Here is a 22,410-nt window from a genome sequence, read left to right as displayed (position 1 = left end):
ATTTTTCAAAAATAAATAGCTTATTTTAAAAAAAGGCCCCAGAGAATATAGGCTCTGGACACTGGATCCTACTGTAAGTTACTGCTTTTGAGTTTATACTTTTGTGAGCTGTATTGTTAGCCTGCCCCTTTCCTTGGCCAGAGGTGGCAGGGAGCACACTCAACTTCTAGCCCATGGTTGCACTTATACACAGCTGGATTTTATTTCTCTATGGGTTCAGGTTTTAACTTCTCTTTTGTGGGGTCCTACGGTGTTTCTTAGGAACAACTCACTTTAAGAGACTGGATGGAACGTTGTATCCTCCCCAAATTCATATGTTGAAATCCTAGCTCCCAAGGTGATAGTATTAGGAAGGGGGCCTTTGGGAGGTGATTAGGTCATGGGGGTGGAGCCCTTGTGAATGGGATTAGTGCCCTCATTAAAGAGACCCCAGAGAGATGTCTTGCTCTTTCTGTCATCAGAGAACACAGTGAGAAGGCGGCCCTCACCAGACACTGAATCTGCTGGTGCCTTAATCTTGGACTTCTAGCCTCTAGAACTGTGAGAAAGAACTATTTGTTGTTTAAGTCACGTAGTCCATGGTATTTTTGTTGTAGCAGCCTGAATGGAGTAAGAGAGGCCCAGACGCTTTGGAAATCTTAAACGAGAATTTTTTTCTGTAAAGAAGGAATGTATTATCTGGTTTCAAGCAGAGGCTGAGGTGGAGCAGAAGCAAAAAGATTCTATTCCAGGTGATTAGTAAGCATTGGTGGAAATTTATAAATTCCTCTTGCCTCCAGTTTCTCTGCCAGTATGTGTGTGAGCATACTGTAGGGCAGAGACCTCCAGGCCTGTTCAGCTGGTAGCTGGCTGTCATTTCCTAGGCTGGCTACGAGAGGGCAGTGTGACACGCCTTTTCTGGACTGGGGAAAGCAGGGCCCTGGTGTATGCACATTTTTCAAAATAATAAGCCTTACAATCTCAAGGACATAGGTGACTAAATTCAGTTGCCTGTTCCTCCACTTCTTATCCCTACCTTAGATCCAGAAACATAATCCTGTTTTCAATATGGTAAAGATTTTCAAGAGAGAGGCCTGGTATTTAGATTTTGATTAGAAGCTCCCTTACTTAGGCTTTGGAAACCATTCTCTACATGGAAGATATTTTTTTTCTTTTAATCAAATTCAGACCCTCTTACTCTCTTTCCTTTCCTGTACCTTCTCCACTCTGAAGTTTAGGCTTAAGAAGCAGTGAGCAATACTAAAAACTACTGAATTGTACACTTTAAAAGGGTGAATTTTATGGTATTTGAATTATATCTCAAAAAATGTAAAGAAAAAAAGCAGCAGTGAGCAGACACCATAGCTCAAATAGGATATAATTAATCGATGGTACTGGCTGGAGAAGTCTTGATGCTTTGCCATTGACTCATTAGTAAGAGAGATGCTTTAACCTCTTTTTCCTTCAAGTTTCCTGGAACGCATTGACTTTCTAGGACACCGGGTGCATCGTTCCTTTCTAAGGAGGTTATTCCGCCTCCTCAGTTAGTGTCAGAGCGCTGCGTGAGGGTTAGTGTGTGGCAGGGAATCCCAGTGAGAAAGCAGCGTCTAGCCTGTGAGGTAGCTATCTTGAGACTTGGATTTTAAGTTTGAGCTGGTGAGGAGACATGTGCCCTGAACTGCATTTTTGCACAGGTTCTTTGGGTAGTTTTCTTCCCAACTTTTTTTGTTTTTTTTAAGTTTTGAGTCTTGTTGTTGGTATAAATACTGCTGGAGCTGAGCTTTTAGGCAGCTGGACTGGCCTGTAAAAATAGGCAGAGAGATTATGGGGCCAGGCTGGAGCTGAGTCATGTCTCCCCTATGACACTGGCTTTCTTTTGCCATACTCGAATGACGTTACTGTATCTGGGAGTGACTCAGTCTCTCCTTTGTACCTGAATGTTTTTCTTTGCTCAGTAGATAAATTGTTTGCCTCACATTTGATGCTGTTGACCTTGGGCTTACACAGTTTCCCCTTTTCAGAAAACAAGGGCATGTAGGGGGTCCTGGTGGTAGTTTGATCCTTGGCTGGTGCCTGTGAACCCATCCCCTTGGGAGGGGACAGAGAGCACTCAGCTGAAAAAGGAGTGACTCTTCCCCTCCTTGCATGTTATCTTGAGCACCCTCTCTCAGCTCAGGAATGACAAGGAGTCACAGGTAAAACTTCAATGTCTAGTGCTTGGTAAGCAGGGCCTGTTTTCTTTTTCTTTTGGCAGGAGAGAGAAACATTTGTGCAGAGGGGTTAACTTGCTCAGAATTGCTCTGAGTTGGAAAACAGCCAGGATTTAAATAACAGACTCCTCTCTGTGCAGTCCCCTCCCCCACCCCCCATCCTCACCTTTGTAGCAAGGTGAGAGGTGAAGGGAGCGTCCAGGGGATGTCCCCTGCCCACGGCAGGAGTTCTTATCAGGGACTTCTCATAGCCTCTGTAATGAGGGTCTCCATAGCATACTTGGGTCTGAGTTCCGCAGTCCTGGGAGAATTGCTTGCTGGTAATTTCAGTTTGGAACTTGGCTTTGAAGACCCTGAGCATGCTAGAGGGGAACTTACCCTTGACTCTTTTTACCTGGAATTTGGGAGGAGATAGATAAGACATCTGGGAAGAGAGAAATGCATTTCTGGGGAAATAATAATAATAACTTTAATTGCTATCTTTTGTTAAGTACTTACCAGGTGTCAAGCATATGTTAAGTACATACAAACCTCACCTCTCTGGTCAGGGAGACTTCAGAGTCTGTAAGTGGCTGCAAATATGGGAAAGCCAAATTTCTGGATTTCCCAAGAAATGTGGAGTTGGGATGTTCTGGCGGGATAAATCCTTTCCCTTGTCTTCCCCCCCACCCCCCCACCTTGGCTTGGGGAGTAGTTAGGACCTTCTTGCTGGTTACCTCTTAACAGAGAGCTTGGGCACTTTACCCTGGTCACTGTGTTTTCATCAAACTTGGCAGTGCTCTTCCCGCCCAGGATGGCCATCTGTTGCGTCGGCCAGCTCGGCTTCTGATGCTGATGCACAGTGGGTGGCTGGCTAGGGGCAGTGTCCTTTTGCATAGTGTAGATATATTTGCTGCATGGGGTAAAAATCTTTGTACGAGTTGGAATCTATATCTGCAAACCAGTGGAGGCCTACAAATAGAAGGGTGCTGTGCCATCTGCATATGTTCCTGGCCTTTCATTTGTGTGTCTGCCTAAACTGTACAGTGCATTTGCAGGTAATTTCAAATGAAAATTTATTTCTAAAATAAAATTTTAATTTATTTTATCTCTGTTTCTTTTCATACTTCCCAGTTATCCTGCTAAGACCCCACAGAGAGGGTGCGACACCTGCAGCCAAAGGATGGGGCGATGGAGAGCATTTCTAAAACATCCCGTTAGGCAGCTGGAGACTACGGCTTAGAGAATGTGGTCTTGGGATAGGAGCATGGAAGTATGTCTGCTGGAGGAGAAGAGCTCTTCTTGTTGCTAGGCTGCTATCCCTGGTCACTTTGGGGTGAAGATGATCCTGTCATCCACCGCTTTGGAATAGGCCAATGGTTTCTGTAACATTTGTGTGACACTGGCTTTGCGTTGGTGCTGGGCCTTCTAACCTTTCAGGGATGAGTCAGAGGGATGTAGAGGGCTATTCTGAGCTCCAGGGGAAGCAGGCTTTAATAGAGGAGAAGCCAGGACAAGGATGGGCAAGTGGAATGCCTGATTCTCTGTAGTTCCATGGGTTCTGGGTAAGCCTGGCACTCTACCTCTTGGCTTCAGTTAGAGTTCTTGTCTTCCAAGGAGACGGAGGGAAGAGGCTGACCCCCAGTTATGAACAGCATACAGTCTCTCCTTGCTCAAAGCTTATCTGGGGTGAGAGGACTAAGTAAATCCGAACTAGATGGAGATCCAAGGTTCTAAAACCGTTAGTGCTTTGCTCTGTTGCCTTCTACAGCTATGTCTCTGAATTGAATGGAAGTCTGAGTTCTGAAGTTTTACCTTTGTCTTGGGAAATAGGGCCCTCCTCTGTCCTCATCCCCCACGGCAACCCTGCAGCTTGCCAGCAGTTCTGGTTACTCACTTGATTCCCTGGCTGTTCCTGTCTGGGCCAGGTCTGAGGACTTCACTCCATCCTGGGGCTTGAAAGTCACTTTGATACTGGCCGATACTCTCCATGTAGCCTGGATGCACTGTTGGTGCTATTTTTCTGCCCTGAATGTGAACTGGGAACATCAACTGACCAAGAGGAGGGTTGTGGAAGGAAATCTGATGAGTACTGCTCATGTGCTCGTCACCTAGGGATCAAGAAAGTGCGGAGGACCTCCTCTGTGTGGGAAAGTCATGAGATTAAAGGTGGGCATCTGGACCCCAGCCTTGGCTTTTGCACAGCCGGCCGCTCTACTTGACTAAGCCTTTTATAAAGGGAATAGCAGATGCAAAATATCTCAGCATTGCCTCTCCACCACTCTGACCTTCAGAGTTGTCTCCCTAAGACCAGAACTAAAGAATCCTTAGTGCGGAATCCTAGGGTGTCCTCCAAGCCCCATTTGAATGATCTGAGCTTTGAAAGCCTGAATTACAGGGCTGCTAGCTGGTCCAGCCCAAACAGGAAGGAGGGTGGGATGGGATGGGGTCGGTAGTATGGTGCCCTCCCACAGGGGTCCTGGCTGACCTTGTAGTCAAATGTTTTCTGCAGGGCTTTTGAAGAGAGGGCTGAGGGCCCTTGCTGCTCATTATATTCTCCTGGGTTGATGGTTCCCACCCCTGGGATCCGCCTCGGGGACAGGAGTGTCCCTGGGAAGGGTGCCTTGGGAATAGAGGGTTCAGTTTCTGCTTTATACAGGGTGCCACTTCTCTATCCCCTATTACCCTGCACCCCGCCAGGCTAAGTCTCACCTGAATACGAGGACTTCTCCCCGTGGTAAGTCACAGGCTCCATCTTCCAGGGCTTGTAGCATTCTCCGTAGGTTGTGCTGAAGGGGAGCCATTGAGGCTTGCACTGCTGGCTGAAGTAGCTTGGGGATTGCATGGGGAGTGGAGCCTTGGGAAAGAGCTCCAGGCGGTATTTAATATCTCCTGGGGCTATTTCCTCCTGGGCTTCTGACTCCTGCAAAGCAACCCCCTGCTGCTACTTCCCCAGAGGGGAAGTTCACTTCTGCCTCTTTGTGCAGAGGGGTCCTTGTTATCTTCCCCATATTAATAGGGGAAGGTGTGGGGAGCAGACTCCTAGAGTGAGAGGTCATCAAAGGCCGGTGCTACCTTCTAGCAAGTTACTTCACTTTTCTGAGCCACAATTTCCTTATATGTAAAACCAGGATAATACATCCTTTCCTGGGTTATTGGGAGGATCTGAGATAAAGTATCTAGCATAGTGTCTGGCATGTAGTAGGTGCTTAATAAATAGTATCTTAAAATTTTAAGATATTTCCAGAGCATATGTACTGTATCAATGGCACGTGTCCCTGTTGACTCGACTCTCGTCTCACTCCTGACCTTACCTGAACACCAGGATGGCTGTTCTCTGGCTGGGTTTGGAGAGCCAGCATCTCTTGCTGGGTGGGATTGAAGACTTTGCTATTTGAAGAAGGGTAGGCAAGTGGGCGGGGTCTTCTGTCCCCAGGAGAGGGGATGTCTGGAGCAGGGGGAAGAGTAGTGATTGGCCTATTCCAGTGATTCTTCCCCGTCTACCTCATGGCAACCTTCCCTTACTCATTACCCCCACTAAGGGGAGAGGGGGGGGCGCTGCTGCTGGTGGTGTCCAGACAGGCCCCAAATTGAGCTGATTTGAGGCTGGATCAGTAAGAGCTGGGCAGGGGGCTTTCTCTGCATGTAAGGGCATATGGCATTTCAAAAGCAGTTATTTTTAATGAGCATTCCGAGTCTTTTTTTTTTCTTTGGCTTTGAAAGTAGTGCTGGTTGGAGGAGGGGTGGCTTACAATGACAATGGTTAGTGGTGCACTCACCGACAGACTGGCGGAACTTCAGATAGGGGTACACCCTTTCCCAGGGCTTGGTGCAGTGGCTGTAGTGTCTGTGTTTCCTAAGGGACAGAGGAAGAAGTAGTCTCTAGGAGCACAGAAGATTAGAGCTGAGCCAGGGGTGTTCGTTCCCTCCCTACTTCTGAAGTGTGAGATACACCCCACAGGACCTGTGGAAGCCCCTCCAGTTCCTCAGGGAGAAGGCGGGAGGGTGGCGCTCTGCAGTGGCCACACTTAGACTCAGCATTTGGAAGTTCAAGGGTGGGAGATTGGGAGAGGGCGGGTTGCTGCTCTTTTAGAAGCAGCTTTTTGGCTCGTGAAGAAAGAACATTTTTGGCTGGCCAGTGTAACGTGGAGGAGTCAGGGTAGGGTCCTGCAGGATGGAGAAAGGGGCTGTCAGAGGGCCATTTTACCTATGGTTGACATTGCGGGGCTGCGGTTATAGTGGGGAGCGGGTAATGAGAACTCTATGGGGAGGATTGCCCCTGAACCAGTGAGGTCCAAGCACCCCCTGAGCCAGAGCAGGACCCAGGACAGCAAGCATCCTGTGTCCTCTGCCTGTCAACCCTTCATTAGGGGGGCAGAAGCAGAGAGCAGGAGCTTTGGGGATGGGTAGGGAAGTGAGAAGGGGATGTCGGGTAGTGGGGTGCCTAGAGGATACACCCACACTCACGGAGCCCACAGAGATGGCTGAAGGCGGGCACTTTGGCCCACTGGCTTTCCGGGTCATGTTGGCAGTAGCTTCTCTGCTCAGCCCTGTCCTCTGTCCCCCGGCTCCTGACTGAGCGCCTGTGCTTTGGCATATTGGCGTTACTTCTGAGATCTGGTGATGTAGGTTGCTCTGGTCCTCCTCATTGAATGTGAAAGCCACTGCACTGGCTTTGGGAGAGGAAGTGGAGGCAGCTGTGTCCCTGACAACAGACTGCTGTAGCCAGAAGTGAGGGCAGGAGGTGATTGTAGAATTGCTCCAGCATCAAGATTGTTGGGCCTTGTCTCTGCCATCAGCCTCAAGTCGAACTTGGATCTCCCCTGTGTGTGAGATGTGTGTGTGTGCCCAAGCTCTGACCCTTCAGATGTCTGTCTTTTCCTGCCCTCATCTCTACTCCCCACTGAACACACACACACACACACACCAGGTGTTGTCCTGAGACAGAAGGTTGAGTTGCATCCTCTTAGCTGTATAGATTTGCTCATAGCTGACACTCTTTCGCAACCTGGAATCACAAAATAGGAATCTCAGAGTTGGAGTATACCTTAAAGAACTTCTATTTGCTACACATTCCACACACCAATTAATTTAAAAGTATTTTCCATCAGCTCAACTGCTGTCCCAATCTCTGGTCCCATGGAAATGCAGTGCTAATTATACTAATCCTAGAATCAAAGTTGGAAAGGGTTTTAAAGAGATCTAATCCTCACACCTACTCCACTGGTGGAATCTCCTGGCAAATCATATTTCTGGGAAGGGCCAACCCCACCCATGTGTGAACACTTTCTACCCTGTCACCACCTCCTGGGGCATATATATTCCATCCTTGGGCAGCTCTAGCTATTTTCAGTTGTGTTTCCCTGTGGCTTCACCATTTGTCTGAATGATCATCTTGGGGCTTACAAAAACAGACTAATAACCCCTCTGCTACTTGACAACATTTTAGCTGTGTGGGGATAAATTTGTCTTCCCAGGCCCTACCTGCTTCCCTTCCTGGAGCCACAAGGTTAAGGTAATAGGAAGAGAATTTTGTATTGAAGCTTATACAAGAAAGGAAGCAGATAATTTTTGCAGAATAAGCTAGTAGGAAATTAATCTTCATACATAGAGGGTTTAATTGTGTTTATAAACGCTTCGCATAGGGCCTCTTCCCTCCCCTCCACCCCCAATCCAGCAGCAGAACCAAGCACAACAACCCAGCTAGAGGCTGACATGAGAGGAAGAGGTGGTAGGAAGAGAATGAAGGATGGTAGGAGAGGACCGAGGTGGTCAGTGGAGAGGGTCTGGGGGCATGCTCAAGTTAGCCTTGGAGGGTGGTCTCAAGGTGGATCCCAGAGTCATAATAAAGCTCAGGGACAAACTGAATAAACTAAAGAAACTCTTCCTGAACTCTAATCCTGCAGGTGCGGTGTGGGTTGGGATATATCCCATGAATCTGAAGCAGGACTGAGGGAATGATCTCTGGGATTCATTGTGCTTGAGTGGCTGACAGTAAGACATTTTCCCCCTTAATTGTGCATCTCCGGTATGATCAGGAAGTAATGCCACAGTTAGGTTGACGTTAGAAGAAAGCTGCTGGGCCTGTCAGGCTCTTTTCCAGTTCCTTCAACCATCCTTTGAATGCATGATTTTGAGTCCCATGTTGTCTTCTCTGAACTCACTCCAGTTTGCTGCTGTTTTAAAGTGTAGCAGCTGGCTTGAGTCCTAAGGCTCAGGGTATTCTGATCAGAGTACAGTCAGGCTATCACTTCCCTCCATCTAGATATTATACTGTAATCATTGTATTCAAGATTGAATTAAGCTTTCATGGTGACCACCTCCCACCATTGATTCTCACTGAGCTAACTATTGTCAAAAGTTCCGTTGGCGCCGGCCCCATGGCCCAGTGGTTAAGTTCACCGCTCCTCTTCGGCAGCCCAGGGTTTCGCCGGTTCGGATCCTGGGTGCGGACATGGCACCCCGCTCATCAGGCCATGCTGAGGCGACATCCCACATACCACAACTAGAGGACCCACAACTAAAAATGTATACAACTATGTACCTGGGGGCTTTGGGAGAAAAGGGAAAAATAAAATTAAAAAAAAAAGTTCCCATGGCTCCTTTACACATATTGTGAGAGAGGGGATGGAGCCACGTTGCCCCATCTCCTACTTGTGTAGCTGGTCTTTAGCCTCTAGGAATCCCACTTTCTTGTTCTTCCACGCTTTCTCAACCTGCAAGGTGGTGGGATGGTGAGGCTTGTCCTGGTTTTTCTTGGTACAGGAGAGGAGGAGGCTGGAATGAGGGTTATTGGGGCCCATTCCTTCTCCAGAGGCTCAGATTAGCCCGGCCAACGTGGCCTCGTGCTGGAGAGGACTTAACTTCTGAGTCACAGTTTGGGAAGTCTTTCGATGTGGAACAAAGAGCAAGTGTTGACAAAGACAAACTCAAGCAACTGCCCGAGGTGCTGGGAGACCCCCAGGTTATGTGGCAGGGACTGGAAGGGTCCTGTGTACCCAGGTCTACTTAGGAACTCAGGATGCAAACTCATGCCGCTGCTCCCAGGGCAGGGTCTGTCTGCTCACTGATGCAACCTGTCTCTGAGTTTTCATGGCAGTTGGTACCTGACAACATTCATGGTGCTATTTTGTGGATTTTGAGGTCCCATGGCCAGGACGCTTATTCATTTTCTTATTCTTATTCATTATTTTCTTATTCAAGTCTCTTATTCATTTTGAAATCCCCTGCTCCTAGCCCAAGGCATTCTACCTCAGAGCTAATGACTATCAGTTATTTAGTGCTGTGATGAGCTAGGCACTCTCCATATAGTAATGACATAAAGCCCCAACAAATTTGGTGCTGATATTTCCATTTTGCAGATGAGGAAACTGAAGCTAAAGACCACAGAGCTACTAAACTATGTTCTTTGTCCAGATGAATGAAGGAATGAATGAAGGGGGTTACTCTGGGTGAGAGTAGGCCAAATTGGGTTCAGTGCCTTCAGGATGGTCCGCCTTCCCAACTTCTTAGTGAAAGTCTCTAATCAGTGGGGCTAATTGATTGTCATGTTTGCAACATGAGGTGAATGCTTAATTAGCACATGGACCTCCTGTCAGATATTTATGGAGTGGCTCTGCCAGCCAACCCAGGCCCAGCAAAAGGGAGTCTGTGGCTTTCGTGGGAACAGCGTCGGGGAAGCATGATTATCCCAGTACTGACAGGGGAAACTGAGGACAGGAACGTCCTCCAGGGTCACATAGGAGGCAGATGGAGAACGAAGCCCTTGTCTACAGGATGTGTCTAGTCTCCTTAGCATTCTGTCAAGGTCCCTTGTGACTTAACCTGTCTGCTCGTTCCTTGTACTCTGGACTTCTCACTTCCCTTGGTCAGATGTCACTGGTTCAGGCCTCTGTGCTTTTCCAAGTTGCTGCTTCTGCCCTGTTCTTCCTCTCCCTAGCAGAACCTTACTCACCCTTCAGGGCCCAGCTCAAATGTCATTTCTTTTGTGGAGTTTTCCCTGTCTCCCTTGCTACTGGCAGAATGGCTGAATTAAATACTTCCTTTTTGGGTTTGCTCCCATAGTAGTTGTACATATCTGACTCTAGTATGAATCTCTTTATATTACAGTGAATTGTGGTGTGTTTTCCTCCCCCTGCCCGACTTAGAGCTTATTAAAGGCAAAGACCAGAGTTTCCAGCATCCAACATAAAGCCTGACCTATAGGAGACACTCAGTAAATATTCTTTCTTTTTTTTTAAAGATTGGCACCTGTCGGGGCTGGCCCCGTGGCCGAGTGGTTAAGTTCGCGCGCTCCGCTGCAGGCGGCCCAGTGTTTCGTTGGTTCGAATCCTGGGCGCGGACATGGCACTGCTCATCAAACCACGCTGAGGCAGCGTCCCACATACCACAACTAGAAGAACCCACAGTGAGAAATATACAACTATGTACTGGGGAGCTTTGGGGAGAAAAAGGAAAAAATAAAATCTTTAAAAAAAAAAGAAAAAAAAAAGATTGGCACCTGTGCTAACATCTGTTGCCAATCATTTTTTTCATTCTTCTCCCCAAACCTCCCCCCCCCCACCCCCGCCCGGTACATAGTTGTATGTTCTAGTTGTGAGTACCTCTGGTTGTCCTATATGGGATGCCGCCTCAGCATGACCTGATGAGCAGTGCCATGTCCGTGCCCAGGATCCCAACCGGCAAAACCCTGGGCCACCGAAGCGGAGTGCACAAACTTAGCCACTTGGCCATGGGGCTGGCCCCAATAAGTATTTCTTGAATTCAGCTAATGCTAGGTTGAGCTTCTATTGCAGGTAGGAACTGGGCAAACGTGAATGTCCGGAACTCAGCAAGTGGTGTGCAAGTGTAGGTAGGGCATCTTTGAAATCTTTCTAAGGATTTTGTGGTCCTTATTTTTCCTTTTCACAATAATCCTTTTCTACATGGAGAAAAGGGGGATAAAAATCCCAATTTGGTCCCAGCCACATGCCTGAGAAAGGTCTTGGCATTAGGCTGGAGGGACAATGGTGGAGGTGTGGGACTGAGGCCTAAGGGCCAACCACCCAGGCCACGAGCTGCTTGAGTGCAGATGTGAGTTCCTCTGCCTCCAGCAGGGTCTGGCCACGTGCCTCACATGGGAGGGGTCCTTGGGAGTGGGAAGGCAGTGCAGGAAAACCCATGTGCACCAGCCTGCTTTCTCTCTTCCCACTAATCTTGCAAGGCTCTGTGGAGAAGGGACTGTTGCTTTTGTCCAAGTCCCCAGAATGCCACAGCTGTTGGTTCCTGGTGTAGATAGTGTGCATTTGTATCTTACTTTGCAGCTAATTTGCATTAATTTCTGTGAATAACAGGACATATAAAAATCCCATGATATCTATGACCCCATTCCTACCCCGCAAAGAAACACTGCTCCCTATAACTCTCTGCCCAGGAATCCCAACCCAGATGGGTGGAGAAGAAGGGGTTCCCTGAGAGCCTTGAATCAACCAGGCAACAGTGCAGAGGAAGGGATGCAGGAGTCCCACTTCCCTGGGTCTGATTGCTCTGACTTCCCTTCCCCATCTTTTGGAGGGGAAAGGAGGGGTACCTTGTATAATAATTTATTAATTTTGCAATTCAGGCTAGGGAGTCAGCTGGGGGAAAGTGGGTGAAGAGTAGGGTAAAGGGGAGAGAGAGGCTTTGCAGTCTAGGTGGGCTTTGCAGAAGGGCAGAGGCCACACACAGCCCAGAGTTGCACTAGGCAACCAGCTGATGGGCTGCCCTGCTGCCACGTGGATGGGCCCGTGTTGCCATCTGCTGGACGCATGTGGAGATAGTATTTACTCCTTCAGGCTTCCTACCCTTTTGCTGAGTCGGCTCCCTTCTGCCTGCCTTCTTTCTGTTCCTTCTGTCAAGTATTTCCTCCCTTGGGAAAGACCTGCTTCCCCTTTGTCCCCAAGCAGGACTCTCAAGACGCCTCTGCTCTGGCCCACGGCGGGGAGCTCTGAATTTCCTCCTGTGCTGACTAAACGGGAGTACCGTCACCTCTGATTAGGGGTGGGGAGGTTGCTTGTTTCCGTGCTCGGAGTTTCTCCACCCTCTCCCCACGCTCGCTGGGACCTGAACTTGGCTGTGACTAGAGAGACCACTTAATTTAGTGTCCAAACTGGGACACTTCTGAGAGTGAGCAGTGTGTGCACGTGCGCATGTGCTATTGATAATTATGCGAAGACAACGGGTATAAAGCAGGACTGTCCCAGGTACACTGGAGCTCGTGGTGAGCATAGTTCTGAGGGTCTGCTGGCCTTCCTTTCCTCCGTAGGCGAGATGCGAAGGCGAAGGCGGCCAGCAGAGGCTGCTGTCGCACTAGCCGTGTGTACGGGTCTCACTTCCTGAAGCACCCCCTTGCCATTCAGGGGCTGGAGGAAGAGGCTGGGGAGCAGAGAGCTGGTGTGTGGGTAAAGCTAGTTGTGGTAAGGGCTGGGGTCCCCTGAGTGACAGTGTAGCAGAGAGTGGAGTCTCATCTGGGTCATTTACAATGTGATGAACAGACTATGTGCTCCCTCTATTCCGGGTTGGGGACACAGTCCAAAGTCCTGGGGCCTGGTTTCTCAAAAGCTCCCTGTAATTCCTGGATTGGACTGCGCCGCTCCTGAATCCTGGCAATTTTTGTCCTAGCCCTTTAGGCAAAGACTGGGCAAGCAGGTTCCTGGTACTACAGTTCCTGAGGCCGGTGCCTTCCTAGGTGGATTAGCACTTGGCTGAAGGGCTCATGGTCAGCCCAGGGACACCCTGTGCCAGAGGGACCCCAGGAATGCCTGGAACCTTCTCTGCCTGAGCTTGTTGACTGACTCGCAGGTGTTGACTGACTCGCAGACCAGCTGTGGGGTCCTGTGAAGGAGAAGCGCTCTTCTGGAAACTTCTAGCCATCCCTCCTCTCACTCAGCTCTAGCTCTGGCAGCAAGGCCTCATTTCCTTCTCCCCCATCCAAGGTACTTCCCTCCCTTGACCCCTAAGTGCTGAGTTGGGAGACCTTGCTCCTTGTGGGAAGAAGGGATTTCTCTAGTAGGATGGAGTCCTCCCCCTCCTCTGGCCTGGGGAAAGCCTTGGTTGCTGAGTGGAATTTGGTCCCCTGCCCCATCTTCTGTCCCACTCAGCTGGAGGAAGAGGCCAGTAGCTGACTTTGCAGACCACGTATTGGTGATCATACCCCAGCTCCTCACCTTTTGTCCTCAGTGATGGTAAAGGGGCGGTGTTCTCAGGAGGCTGTGGGGAGAGCTGTTCTGCTTAAGCATAGAATTCTGGAGCAGCAATGGGTATCCAGGGCAGCCACAGGATTACCATGGCAACACGCAAGGCAAATAGCGGTGGTGGGGGGCGGGGGGGCGCACGGGTCAGAGAGGGGCTTGAGGGTAAGGAAGAGAGAGAGAAACCCACCCCTGGCCCCGACAGAGGACCACATGCCCCTGCTTGTTGCCCCTTGTCAGTGGAAACCCGACACTCCCTGGTGTAGGCTGTGAAGCCGGCAGAGGGTCTGCTGATGTGTGGAGAGGAGGTGGCTCCGGAGGGGGAAGGAGAACCAAACTCACCCACAGAGATCTGTTTTCTCAGCCCATCTGAGGAATGACAATGGGTTTTCTACTGCTCCAGCCTGCTTCTCTGCCCGGGGGACCCCGAGCCATCAAAGTTAACCTAGACTAGTAATCAGGGATCAACTACTGGCTTGTAATGTGCCTTTCAACTTCCCCTCGCAAAAACCAGCCTGTTTGGAAAAAATGAAAGTGCTTTTCTTGATCTCTGGTGCCACTGAGCCAGTGTGACCACCTCCCTCCCCAACTGCCTTTGCCCACTCCTCGTTACCTCTACTCATTAGGCAGGGCTGGGTTAACCCTGCGAGTGCCAGGTTTTGGGTGACCGGTGGTTGCTGTTGCCTTCTCCATACAAGCCCTCCTCCCAGCACAGTTCTCAGGAGCGCTGAGCGGGCCAAGTCCAGTGCCTGCCAACCTCCTCCCCACCCTCCCTCTGGCTGCCAAATCTGACTTTGATTAGCGTGTGGAGGGGGAAGAAAGCAGGAAAATAGAATATTAAAATCTTAATTCAATTTAAAACACTGTCATTCACAGGCATGCCAAACAGTGAGATGACTAATTATTATGCAAATGAGGCAGATAGAAAAGTGATTAATAATTGCACAAATTAAAAATTATTGTAAACATCCTGTGACGAGCGATAAGTCCGATGGAGAGGCGAGGGCGGTGGGCCGGGGAGGCCATGGCGGAGCCGGCTCCTGCATCCTTATTTCCTCATTAGGGGGATTTAATTAGCCCCTGATGATGGGGCTCAGTGCTGCCAGAGGAGTGGGTGGCCAGGGCTGGGGCTGGCTGTGCTGATCCTCGGTTCCTCTCCTGCACATCCTTGTTGCCCCGTGGTGAGGCTGGAACTGACTGAGCAGCAGGAGGGATGGGGAGAGGGGAGGCAGACCAGCCACCACAAAGGGATGGGTGCTGTGCAAAGCTTCTTTGCTGCTTTCCACTGGCCTATACCAGCTGCTCTCACAGGTCTGGGCCAGGGGCGATGGTGAGGAGGCCTCTGTGTAGGGGACTGGTGGGCATATCCTCATTCAGCCACACAGATTTCCTCAGATCTAGTGAAGAGATACCCAGGAGCATAACTGCAGTGCTGGAAGGTGACAGTGAGGGTGCACAGGTGCATGATGTTGCCTGGGGCCTCATGGTTTCCCTGGGTCCAAGCGTCCCTGACTCGGGGGGGCACAGAGGAACTAAGTCAATGTCCTGAGCCAAGTGACTTGCCCTTCTCTTGTCCAAGTTTCCCCAGACAGGGCATGCCTAAGAGCTGCTTTGGCTTGGGTGATTTGGCCAGTCAAGGCTGGGGGCAGAGGTGGCTGAGCTCCTCTGGCCCAGCAGTACTGTTGGTACTTTCCAGAGCATGCAGCCATCCTGGGTCCCATCCACTAAAGTAGGGCAGCTGCTGGCATAGTCTTTTTAATAAAACAGCTGCCTCCTATCAGACCCTAGAGCCTTGAGCCCTGAGCAGGTGTGCATGGGGCTGGGGCCAGGCCTAGGGTGAGGTGGCTGATCCATCCCACTGCTCTACCCCAGTCACCATGGGCCTCAGGGAGATGGCCTTCCATGTCCAGAGAAGACCACAGAACAAGCTGGAAGGTCAAGGGCCTGGTAAGAAGCTGTTGTCATTCAAAGGAGCAGTGTGTCCTGGAAATGGGGAAGGCTTCTGGGAAGGGCTGGGGTGGGGAACTGGCCTTTGAAGGATGGGGAGGACTCAGAAAAGAGGCTAGGAGGTGGGGAATAGGGACAATAGGGTTATCTATCCTATATCTTTTCCCCAAGGATCTCAGATTTCCTAACAGCTGTTACCACCCAGGGTTCAGAAGCTGACATTTGCACAGCTCAGAGGTCCAGCCTGTGTCTCCCCAGATTTCTCTTCCTGAGACTGGGACACATAAGTACATTTTCCCCCCTAGTGGGGGTTTGGGAATGAGGAAGAGTTACTTCTCTTTCAGGACTCCCACCATTAATCCAGGCTTAATAACCTGTATACAGCCTTGTCACCATGGCCAGCACTGGCTAATGTCACTGTCTGCAGGTTCTGTCTTCACTCCAGCCCCAGGATTTTCTCTAGTCCCATTCTGATTCCTGGAGGAGGACAATTTTTTCCTAGTAAGACCCCAGTGATAGCTGCCTGAAACACCCGGACTCTGAAGCCCCTTCCTTCATCGTCTGCTGTTTAACCACAGGCACCGACCTTCCACCGTCCTCGTTCTCTGTCTTCTCTCCCTGACCATTACTGACTCCTGCCCTGTGCTGCTCCTGAACCCAGCCTGGGTTCTTATTCTGTTCTTTCTTTTGCATTGGGTCTCCCCAGGTTCTTCTGAGGCAGCAAAGGGTGGTGGGATGAGGTCATGATTCTGGGTGACCTTGGGTAAGTTGCTTCACTTCTCTGAATCTGTTTCCTATTTGTTATAATAATTAGGGGGAAATAATGCAACTTCACGGGATTTTTCATTTATCCTTTCCCGTAGTCATTCATCCATTCATTCAGGAGAGACTTCACCTCTATGTACCAAGTGCTCAGGGTGCAAAGCTGCAGACAGTCTCAAGGACTCGTGGGAGACAGACAAGGGAACAGCATGTGCAGAGGCCCAGAGGAGGGAGAGAGATAGAAGGTTAGAGACTGGCAAGGCGTTTGGGATGACTGGAGGATAGATTGTGCTGGGGAGCTGTAGGGCTGAAGGGCATTTTATTCCACGGACTTTTGAGACTATTTTGTGGGCTCTGAGGAGGCAAGAAAGGGCTCTGTGCAGGGGACAGGCATGACTAGAACTGTGTTTTAGAAAGACTGTTTCGGTCATAGCGTGGAGATGGGCAAGGCTGGAGGAAGGGTCCCAACCCAGAGGCAATCTGTGTGAGAGATGATGGATGCAGCTGTGGTGTGTGGCCCAAGTAGGAGGAGAGAGATTTGTCATGAGGCAGAAAAGGCAGGATCTGGTCTCTGAGTGGCCAGGAGGGGTGAGGGAGAGAGTGGGGTGCAGGCTTATTTCCAGGTTTCTGGTGTGGAGGGGTGCTATTCCCTGAGAAGAGGCAAACGGAGAAGGAGAGATGATGATGTTGCTTGGGGACACCTTGGGGATGAGGACTCAAGTTGGTGGACTCAGCTGGTGTGTAGTAGGTGTTGAATACCTGCTCGTTGATGCTGAACATGCCCAAGACTTTGTCTCTTTTGCCTTTTTTGCTTCTTACTCTGACCATATCTAGATCTTTAAAAGGAGCCTGGTCCTTTCCTAGAACTTGACCTCAACCTTCCTCCTGTCACCCTTTTGGTTAGTGGACATTTGTACCATCTGCCCACTGGTAGCAGGGTTCCATAGGCTTGGCCCTTCTGCTCCTCGGTTGTGTCTGCATTTCCGTCTCCTCTCTGGCAGTCTTCTGTGAGATGGGAAGGACTCACATGTGACCCTCTAGCATGGACTTAGGTTGTTCTTACCTCTCTTCGGTGCCACAGCTGTGGGGAGGCCATTCTCTGCCAAGTATTTCCGGGTGTGCACTGGCTCTGAGTCCTTTCTAGACCCCTGTGCTCGAGCTCCAGGGCTACACAGAGGGGCTTTGTTGTGGATGAGGCCCCTACTGAGTCTTACTGCTTCAGCCCTGAGAGGGCCCTTCCTGCCAACTGTCCAGCCTCCCAGTCCCCAGGTATCCTGTCCCCCTGGGGGTGGAGGTAAGGCTGGGCCTGAGTTTGGGGGGCTGACCCCAGGCAGGACTCCCAGGAGTCAGGTGGAGCTGCTCCCCACTTCAGGGGTGGTTTTCCACAGTAGGCTGCACACTCTCCTGCAGCTGCCACCACAGCTAGGAAGCACAGATTGGTGGTTGCTGCCCAATCAAAAGGCCAGATGCTTACCCCCTCTTCCAGGGCAGTGTGGCCCTGCTTCTGTTCCCCCACGCAGGCTGCACCCGTACCCACCTGTGCTCTTCATCAAGAGAAGAGCAGCCTAGAGTGCAGCAGCTAGTGGAACGCATGAGTGCCCCACAGGAAGCCCCTAGGACTCCCACAAGGCCCCAGTTGGCATTCTGCCCTCTGCAACCCTTGGGTGCTGAATGCCCAGCAGTGTGCTTTTGCTCCCAGTGACACCTCAGAAAGTGTCCCAGTAACCTTCCAGGATGTCTCCAGCAACTCCCGTCATTCTCCTTGTGCCCCAGGGTCTCTCCAGTGGAATCCCTGTAAGGCCCCCAGCACTGGTGGTCAGAATCCCAGGAACACTCTAGTAGCGCCCGAGTTGCTCCAGATACCCCACAGTAGACTTGTAGTGTTATCTCAGTGTGTATCCAAGAGCACTGGTGTTCCCCTAAGAGTGTTTCAGCCTGTTCCCAACAATGCGCCAGCACATAGCTCCAACATCCCACTGTTTCTGCAGAATTTCCAATAGATTCCCTCAATTTGCAAGTGCCCCCCTGCCAGTGCCAGCTAGGGATGGTGCCTGGAGGAGGGTCTGCTTGTCTCTACTTCCTGGGCCCTGCCCCCAAGGAAGGAGAGAGGTTCTCCAGTGGGAAGTCGGGGGAGGGAAGGGGAGTGAAAGCTAACTGTGTCTTGGGCATTTTGTCTGTGTGATAAAACACAAGGTGGGTGGTATCCCCATGTTATAGAGAATGTTAACCGGAGAAGTGAAGTGATTTTTCCCAGAGTCAGTAAGTGGCAGGGGAGATCTGAAGGCAGCTCTGTCGGCTCCCCCTACACCCCTGCCTGTCCAGAGCCTGCAGAGAAGCAGAGAAGGCAAATCCCAGGGGCCAGAGACACGTAGGGTGGGGCAGTGGGCTCTGGGTTCCTTCCTTCCCTCCCTGCTTTGTTTTCTTGGTTCCCGGGAAAGAAAGGAAAGGGGTTAGGACTGATTAAGCTTTCTTTGGAGTGAAGCTCTGGTTCCTGGGAACGTCGTGGCTCTCAGGTGGCTGCAGGTGTCGGATCTACCCCCTCCAGTTTCACACTCCCGTTCAGGTTCCAGAGTTTACATCCAGTGGCTCACCAGACCCACAGACCGGCCACATGAACCCAGTTCCAGAGTCAGCCAAAGGTTCTAGGCTCACCCCTGGGCAGGCCCTCAGCCCAGATCGTAGCCCCAAACTCCAGGTTCCAGGTTCCAGGTTGTACATCACCTCCCCTGGCCCCCTCCCTCTTGATAGCTGTAGATGTTCCCTCCATGCTGCCCATGTCAACCGCCCATCTGCTTCTCTCCCACTGGCTGCCTTCCCTGGCATGCGAGACACTCGCAAGGTGACTTTGAACAGTGCAGACTCAGCAGGAGCGGGGCTGAGAGCAGCCCTGCAGGTGGGGAAACTAGCCTGGGCCTTTCCCTCCCTGACCCAGGGTCCCTCTGCCGTGGGGAGAGTGGTAGGAGGGCAGAGAGGGCAGAGAGCCAGAGGGAGGGCACTGGTTGGGGGAGTGCAGGTGGGTTGGCTTCCCCCACCAAGGGCTCTGATCCCCTGCTCCCAGCTGGGGAAACCAGGAGGAAGGACTCTGGTCCTGTGTTGGGCAGCAGTCTCCCTAGGCAGGATGGGGAGAGAGAGGAAAGTTTTAACACACCTTGGCTCCTCAACCACCTCCTTCCCACCCTGCCCCGCCGTGGCAGACACCATTGAAAGGCATGTAATAGAGGTTTTAGGGTTTAGGTAGTTTAGAGACAGACTGCCTGGGTTCATATCCCTCTCCATCACATACTAGCTGTGTGACCTTGGACATATTGCTTAGGATCTCTGAATCCCAATTTCTCCATTCATAAAATGTGGCTTATAATGTTAAACTTACCTGTCATATAGTAAATGCTCAATTTTAAAAAACCTAATGATATATGCACTTTTCCGTATGTATGTTGTACTTTACACAATCATACCTACACACACACATGGTTATGTATGGGCTTTCTATGAGCTCCGCCCTTCCCCTGCTTTGCTCTTTGTTGTTGCCTTGAGAAGGTTGGGTGGGAAGTGAGGGGTCTGCTTCTGACCACTCTGGCTACTCGGGGGGCTGAATGCTGCTCAGGAAAGTCAGGTACAGAGGGGAGAGGACTTAGCCTAGGGCAGGGAGGCGGGGGGGGCGGGGTGGTGGCTGGGGGTCTACCAGGAGTCCCAGGGCGTCTCAGCGCAGCAGAGGCCTGAAGCAGTGGGAGGCTGCCTTCCTGCTGAGGCTCACCCATCCGTCCTGTCAGCACCCACCCCTGCCCTCCACGTGGGAGAGCCAGCAGTGCCTCTGCTAAGACCCTGGCCAGGGAGTGCAGGCCATTTGCACCTGCTGCTTGCCTCTGGGGGAGATGTTTTGAGAGGTAGAGGAATGTTTGGCTTTTTCAGGTTAGCTCCTCCTATTGTTTTACCCTAAACAGGGAACAATTCCGTGAGAATGGGAGACTTGTGATGGTTGGGGCCCCATAGGCAGGTGCTTCATCGAATCTCTGGGTCTGGGGCTCCTTCTGGGAAGTGTCAGGGATAGGATGTCCTCCTGGCGAGTTTTCTGCAGAGATGGCCTCTCTGGTAAAAACCTTTGGGGCATGGCATCCTCGCTTCAGGATCTAGTTGGCAGGTGCTGCGGTTAGCATGGCCAGCCTGAGGGAGGAGCTTTTTCCTCTGTATCCTCTCTGTGCCGCACCCCTCCCTGCAGTCTTTTGCCCTGGCAGGGGTGGGTGGAGGCAAGGAGGAGGAAAGGGCGATGATCCCGACCACAGTAGCATCTCTGATGGCAGTGAATCTGGGACTAAAAATCAATAATGCTGACATATGCTGGCCATGCTTAATTGTAGAATAACTGAGGACAATCCAAGATAAAAATCACTAAAAATATTGACTTGAGGCCTCAGATTTGTGCCTCCTTCCTGCACACCCCCAATATAAAATAAATCTCTCTGCATCTTTATGGTGTTTGCCGAGCATTTCTCAGCATCTCTGAAGTGTCTGTGGGGCGGGCAGCTTACTCTCCTTGGGTTTGGGTTCCCTGCAAAATATCCCTGTGAGCATGGATGGGTGCACGTGGAAAAATACTGAGAAAAAGAAAAGCCAAGGGTCTGAGCAGGGCCTGTGGCGGGGAGGGGCCCGTGCACCTCTCCCCACCTTGTCGCCCTCCCCACAGGGATGGTGAAGGGAACAGGTGACTGGAAATGTTTATGAGCCTCTTTTCTCTCTTTTTCTTTTCAATTACAATGATACCTCAGGTAATTAACTGCTAATAACCTTGTTAATTTAAAATGGATCCTCTCCCTTCTGGCCATCTCAGGGAAGACTTAAGTCACAAGGAGTCAACAGGTTTGGAGGAAAGGGGACAGGGGCAGGCAGAAGAGAGGGTAAGAGGACCTGGGTGCATGGGCAGAGCTGCAGCTGTTTGGTCCTCCGTGGTTCCCGGCCAGAGGTCTAGGCCTGTAGGAGAAGCTCTTGATGGGTAGAGGGCTCTCTGATGGGCCCATGGCCATGGAAGTCCAGAGGCACTGGAACCACTTCCGCCCCACTGCATTCCCAGACAACACCCCGTGTCACATGGCATCACCCAGCTTAGGAAGCGAGCTCTGTGGGCTCTGGCCCTGCACACTGGCCCTTTCCTGTGGTCCAGTGCTCAGCCTGACGCGTCTACCTGTTAGGAACTGTTGCTTGTCTTTGGGCTCATGATCCTGGAAACCCAGCCTGGTAAGTGAGGGTCCCCTCTCCCACTCCCAACCCTTCCCAATCGCAGTGATTTGAGGTATATTCAGGAAGAGAGTAAACTTGTTCTGGATGGGTTAGACATTTGTCAAGAGCCAGGCATCTGGATGAGGTGAGTATCTGTGATCTTCTTCAGTTCAAAAGATTTATTCAATTGACAAACTTTTAAAGTATAGTCCAGGTCTTAGGGATGATGAAAGATATGGTCCCTGTCCTCAAGGAGCTCATTGTTTCATGGCCAGAGTCTGTCAAGTAAACAAACAATTACAACACAAATTATGCAGAACACAGAGAAGAAAATACCTAACCTTGTAGGGTATGACAGTCAGGGAACGCTTTACAGAGTAGGGGATATTTGAACTGGGCATCGTGGCTAAGGAGGAGTCCAGTAGGCAGCTAATACAGAAAGTAGGAAGGCCATTCCAGCAGAAGGAACAGCATGGAAGTGTGAGAGTCCCTGGTGCTGGGGGAATGGAAGGTGCTTTGATGTGGATGGAACACAGGATGACTGTAGGGATGAGACGGTGGCTGGAAAGAGAAGTACAGCCAGATCATCAAGAGTTGGTAGGATTTCTTTTGAGAGGTGACCTCCCTGGCCCTTTGGAACTTAGCCCGGGCAACTGGGGAGCACATTCCACTGCTGGGTGCCTAGGGAGACTCCAGCCTTGTGGCACGAGCTCCCAGAAGGCTTGGCAAGGAGCTCCCCATGGCCCTGCCCTCCTCTTTCCATTTTAGAGTAAAAGAAGAGGTGTGGAGTGTGGACTGGGGGGAGCTGGAGATTTAGGGATAAATAGGTCGCTGGTTTGTTTTCTCCAAGTGGCTTCTCTCTGTCCTACAGTGCTCTGAGACCATTTTGGGGACTTTGAGCACTGAGGGTCTGGGTGTGTATAAGGCATCTCCTCCCTCCCTGGGGAAGCCCCTGCTCAGAAGCTGGGAATCTCTGTTTCCAGCAAGCACCTCATACTGCTGCTCTGGGATGGGTCCCTGAGTGCAGCCTGGCAATGCCCACCTTCCTTCTCCAAACCTCGCTCCTGCGAGTCCTGGGTGGAGGTGGCTCCTGCCGCTCTTAGTGGGCCAACAGT

At 50.8% G+C, this 22,410-nt stretch overlaps 1 protein-coding gene across 23 annotated transcripts; it reads right to left on the bottom strand.

Moving 5' to 3' along the window:
• Positions 1–1,341: 1,341 nt before the first annotated feature.
• On the bottom strand, positions 1,342–13,459 carry LOC103548782 (uncharacterized). 23 transcript variants are annotated; one of them, XM_070624894.1, is made up of 12 exons: positions 13,352–13,409; positions 7,096–7,176; positions 6,636–6,991; positions 5,948–6,024; positions 5,483–5,616; positions 4,881–4,957; positions 4,066–4,279; positions 2,934–3,081; positions 2,726–2,761; positions 2,356–2,583; positions 1,913–2,067; positions 1,342–1,780 (listed from the first exon to the last, which is right to left on the bottom strand). In XM_070624894.1, exons 6-12 carry the CDS (start codon positions 4,921–4,923, stop codon positions 1,714–1,716), a joined length of 891 nt encoding a protein of 296 aa, XP_070480995.1. In that variant the 5' UTR covers positions 4,924–4,957; positions 5,483–5,616; positions 5,948–6,024; positions 6,636–6,991; positions 7,096–7,176; positions 13,352–13,409; the 3' UTR covers positions 1,342–1,713. The 23 variants fall into 23 exon arrangements, 17 of the variants coding, with proteins under 17 accessions (XP_070480995.1, XP_008514955.2, XP_070480993.1 ...); XM_008516733.2 differs by lacking the exon at positions 6,636–6,991 and having other exon boundaries at positions 4,881–5,112; positions 13,352–13,445; XM_070624892.1 differs by lacking the exon at positions 1,913–2,067 and having other exon boundaries at positions 4,881–5,091.
• Positions 13,460–22,410: the final 8,951 nt, after the last annotated feature.

The sequence above is a fragment of the Equus przewalskii genome, chromosome 6 (assembly GCF_037783145.1).
Source record: "Equus przewalskii isolate Varuska chromosome 6, EquPr2, whole genome shotgun sequence".
NCBI lineage: Eukaryota > Metazoa > Chordata > Mammalia > Perissodactyla > Equidae > Equus > Equus przewalskii.
The sequence above is the reverse complement of the archived record's forward strand: the minus strand, read 5'-3'. Positions and strand labels throughout refer to the sequence as shown.